Raw genomic sequence first — 5,341 nt, 5'->3', positions numbered from 1 at the left:
ATATATATAACAATATATGTACATACATGCGTAGCTAAACCTACAATTACCACTAATACAAAAAATATATTTACTTTCATCTTTCACTAAATATTTTTTAATAGATTTATATGCAATTTAAATCAATATTTTCTCTTTTTCGATTTAAACATTTTAAAATGTTCGACTCAAATCAATATTATACATCTTCACTAGATGAAAAAGCTTAAATGCTATATCACTAATTTCATATCTTAAATCCAACATGTACATATTTTTATCTTTTATCTCTCTTAAAGAAATTTCTAAAGACAACAAATTTAATGTCTACATTTTAATGTCTATTTTAATGTTCAATAAGATAAGATGTATCCATTGTAATTTATTTTTACATTTTTCTTTTCATTTACTTTTTTATTTTTAACAATTTTAGAGCTCTAAGAAACGTGTTTTAAAATTTTGAAGGAGAAAGATATATCTATGATTTTTTATATTAGTATCTACCAATGTAAAGCTTCCAGATTTATTGCACTACTCGCTAAAATTATTCATCATCGAATCTCAATTTATGCTTGATCTCCAGGGCAAGCTTATAGCCTAGCTCCGGTCGTCGATCTCTTCCCTCCACCATCGCCTTCACTTGGCTGGAATTAACTATCACGCCGTTGCTGGCTATTACTGTGGCCTTGGTCTTCTCGATGTCGACAAGATCCACACCGCGGCTGCAATCGTCAATAAGTATAGTGCGGTAACCACTGGTGAGCGCGTCCACCGCTGTAGCACCCACGCATACGTCGTAGGCAAGACCGCAGATGTAGATGTCGGTCGCACCCTTCTCCTGCAGCTGCGACGACAGCGTGGTCTCGGTCAGCTTCTTGTTGTCCCAGAACACCGAATACGAGTCCACCTCCGGATTCGTGCCCTTGTAGATCTTGATCGCGTTGTCGACGATCTTTAAGTCCTTGTGAAGTTCGGCGCCCCACGAGTCCTGCACGCAATGACGAGGCCACAAACGTTGCTTCAACAACGGCGGCCCCTGGAACGTCACCGTGTCGTACACCCGCGCCGCTTCCTTTGAAATATTGCTGCTGATGTCCACTTCCCTGATAATGTAAACGAATATCAATCCAAACAGTTTAACTCTTGACTTTTTTTTCTGTCCATAGATACGCAATTTCAAGTGCCTTTTTGGACCCAATATTTAAGTTAATAAATAAGTATTGATATACTTTAATAAAAAAAGTGCGTTTAAAAATATAATTTAAAAGGAACTGATATAAAGACATTTTTAATTGTTAATAGTACAATTTCTATTGTGATTACCTGAGGTGCAAATTATCGATAAAGGATACGTGATCCACGGGATGCCAGTCCAGGGAGTAAAATACCGCGTCGAACGGCACGGTTTCCAGTAATCGATTAATTGGTTCGATCACTTCCGAACCGTCGTGCTGTGCGGCGCATTGCTTTATATTCAGGGAACCCGTTATAAAGTCGTTTTGCACGTCTACGATTAAAAAAGCACTCTTAGGACGCGTGCATACTTTGATCCATCGATTCCAGCAAACCTACAATAGAATAATGTATTAATAGAAAAATAGTATTTTATTAACAAGTATTAACAACGTTAAAAAAACATAGGAGATTTAGTATTCAGTAACTAAAAATAATTCAGACTAGAAAGAGAACATTACTCCAAAATCTTTAATATCATAATATAAAGATATATTTTTTCTATTCTATTATCATTCTAGATAAAGTATAGTAGGATTTTTAAAGAATGTATATTATTTTTTTTTTTAAGAGTAATAATAATGAATTTTTCTCTATTATTTATAGAACTTAGAAAATTAAATTAATATTTATTACATTTTTTAATATCTAAAACAGATGATTGATATTTCGTCGCATCTTCTACATACCTCGAATTCTTCCTTATCGATCATGCCATCGTCTTTGAGATCAAAGATTGAATACACCTCTCGCAGCTGGTCCTCCTCGAGACCATAGATCTTACCGCGATCATTTCGAAATAACGCGCGGCATATAAGATCAAATTCCGAAATGGATAGCAATCCATCGCTATCTTTATCGAAGGCGTTGAAACATGCGTCCATGTCTCTCAGCTCTACCACTTGCCGACTACTTGTTTCCAGGCTTTATTTGTTTAATCAATACTCAGATTAGTGTATCTCCGTGATTACCTTTTACACCTAAACCAGTTGGCCAAATTTCCATATCTATATATAATTTCTTTCGATGTTATAATTCGGTCTGATACATTCAATTTTCTCAGAAAGGAGCGAGGTTCGGAATATCCTACAAATGTGGTCCTTGTCGTCATCTAATTCAATTGTCAAAAGCCTCAATGCTACACGATATTATATATAAAATTCTCTTTTTATTTGCCATATCTTACATTTCAGGATTAATAACTAAAAAAAATCATTGATTAATTCTATTATTTATCGCATTTAGTTTTCTCTTTTTTAGTCTCATGTTTATTAATTTGATACTTTATAATCTATTTTTTTTGGTGATATCTCAAATTGAATTCATTAGATTGTTATAATAGATCGCGCAAGTCTTTGATGCGTCAATAATGATACATCAACCATCGCTTCAGGTTGTAACAGTTCGTGCACTTCGTACTTAGCGGATTCTTCGTAAGCGTACGTTACGGAAGTGTCAGACAACAGCATGTTACACTGTGCCAAGATCAAAATGCAATTACGCAATCGCGCACACACCTCGCGATTCTCCAGCGGAATTCTCGACAAATCCTCGGTGAAACCGCCCTCAGATTTATCGACATTCTGAATGTTCGCACCGATCCACACGTAACCGTTGTAACCAAGTATTAAAGTCACGCCATTTTCCAGATTATGATAATGCGTCTTCTTACGCTGGATCAGCATCGGTGGTACTTTCAACATTATCCCTTGCGACAGTTTGCCATACTTCAGCACTCGCGTGTGCAACGAGAGGGAACTGTCAGCAAAGATTGATTGCACCTCTGCACAAACAAGGTCCCCCTCCTGTAAGTACCTGCGCATTGTCTGTTCATCTTCTGCGGATCTTCTCCTCTGTGAAATTTGAGAGCATTCTATATATATAATGTATATATTCAGAACTATTACACAGATTGCTACAAATATTTTTTAACTGGAAATATCACAGATGTAATTAGTTACAGAAATATTTAACATTATTATAAGATTTGGCAAATACCAATTAATATAATCTTTGTAAGCGAAGATTGCATTTAAGAATCTAGTCTATTTTAGAGAGTCCAAAAAATTGATCTTTTTTACATTTTCTGAAAATATGATGTTTGAAGAATGTTTGTCAAATTTTATGAAAAATTCGCAAAATTGACGAAATTATAAGACTTTGAAATAACGCGCAGGTCTTTATATGGGCCTATAAAACTTTAAATACATTTTTCACAAAACACTGTTTTTAAAGTTAGTGTGATCACTTGAAAATTAATGACAAAACTAATAACTTCAATTTTTTAAAATAAAACACTTTTTTGGGGATACTGAGTCTAATTAAGAATTTAAAACATTAATATTTAATATTTTTCTGACCTTTAAGAACTGACAAAATTTTATCAAAAATGAAATATCTATTTTTAATATGACACAATTTTGTTATTTTTCAATTTTTTTAAATAAAATTAGTTTCAATATCCCAAAAATATTCTACGGAATAAAACTAGACCGAGTTGTTAATTTCAAACAATTATAAGAATTCATATTGTTGGACCATGCATTTTTGAACATGCTACACACAGGGACCTATATTGAAGAAAAAAAAAGCTAAATATCCAAGATGTACAAATACTGTTGTACTGTTTCAATAAAAACACCAAAAAGATCAATTTTTCTAATATTCTTAAAAAAAAAATCCAAAAAATCAGCAATTTTTCATATTGCTACAGTAGACTGGGCCCTTAATCCTAAGATTTAAACAGGATTATTTTTATATATTTTGGAGAATCTATAATGAAATGAAAAAGGTTTAACTTTCTGTGAATGTTTTGTACTAAATAAACAAAAATTTAAAAAATTAAAATATCAATATATATATATATTTGTACCAATTCACCACCAGGTAAATTAACACTGGACAACAGTAAGACAGCGTCGAGTTTGGAATTTACATCAACTTTCCAACGCTTCTGTTGCACCTCTGTTATCCTACCCACGATAAGATCCCCGATTTCGCCGTTGTAGCGCGCCTTCAAAGGCCTGATGGATATAAGCTTGTTCACCTTCTCCAGAATTCCAGCGACTGACGCGCGCAATGTTTTCTCCTCATCAACGTAAGTTCCGTGACCTCTGAAGATTAGATTAACTAATATTCTCGTAATCGCGTGTTGCGTGCAACCCGAAAATTAATTTACCTTAGGAAATCCGGTTGACTGGATATCTCCTCGCCGGGGGTGTAGAGTCGCGGTTGAACGCCCTCGTTCGTTATCAGGTTAAAATCCACCCTGTTTACCGCCAGGCGAACATTAATAGGTGGATATTGTGACATCGCTGGTACGATCGCGATACGATTCGGCAAGATTCGATTTTCGTGATTTCTTCCCTTTCTCAAAGGCGCCGTTGATATTTAAAATTGAATTAACTTTTTTTGTTCTCTATTGAGGTTATATCATCGAGGGTCTAAAGGCCCGTCTACAATGGCAGTAACAAGGCTGTAGGAGTAGGAGAGTATACTGTTTTTAGTGATGTTTAGACGGGGAGTAACGAAATGGGCAATTCCCATTTGCTTTTAAAAGTATACTCTCCTACTCCTACAGCCTTGTTACTGCCATTGTAGAATGCCCTTAAAATGAATGCGTTCTTATTGGAAATATTGATTAAAAATGTTAAATAAGTTAAATAAGTTTTAATGCGGTTTTAACTCTTTTGAAATAATGACTCGTGATTGGTTGCGCATTGGTCCGCGGTGCGCTCATTACGCTCCATGGGGATGTAAGGACTTGGGGTGCGAACTCATGCAGCGGAATAGCGTAACGCGGAACGAGAGCATGACCAATCGCGAGCGTTCTGCAGTTTTCGCTACGCTCACGATTGGTCCGCTCTTGTTCCGCGTTACGCTTTTCCGCTGCCATGGGTTTGCACCCTCAATCTTCAATGCGTAGTCTGATACGGGCTTAAAGCCAGTATCAGACTACGCATTGAAGATTGAAATTCAAGATTCAAGATTGAAATTTGACCAATTAGGACAAAGAAATTTTAGTCCCTTCTGTTCTGATTAGTCAAATTCAAATCTTTAATCTTCAATCTTCAATTTTCAATGCGTAGTCTGATACGGGCATAAAAGCCCGTATCAGACTATGCATTGA

At 35.4% G+C, this 5,341-nt stretch overlaps 1 protein-coding gene across 1 annotated transcript; it reads right to left on the bottom strand.

Moving 5' to 3' along the window:
* Positions 1-435: 435 nt before the first annotated feature.
* On the bottom strand, positions 436-4,769 carry LOC115235242. Its single transcript, XM_029806894.1, has 6 exons — positions 4,391-4,769; positions 4,085-4,325; positions 2,728-3,065; positions 1,902-2,136; positions 1,303-1,547; positions 436-1,082 (listed from the first exon to the last, which is right to left on the bottom strand). Exons 1-6 carry the CDS (start codon positions 4,522-4,524, stop codon positions 524-526), a joined length of 1,752 nt encoding a protein of 583 aa, XP_029662754.1. The 5' UTR covers positions 4,525-4,769; the 3' UTR covers positions 436-523.
* Positions 4,770-5,341: the final 572 nt, after the last annotated feature.

The sequence above is a fragment of the Formica exsecta genome, unplaced genomic scaffold (assembly GCF_003651465.1).
Source record: "Formica exsecta isolate Colony F162 unplaced genomic scaffold, ASM365146v1 scaffold214, whole genome shotgun sequence".
Lineage (NCBI taxonomy): Eukaryota > Metazoa > Arthropoda > Insecta > Hymenoptera > Formicidae > Formica > Formica exsecta.
This window is presented reverse-complemented; position numbering and strand designations above follow the sequence as displayed.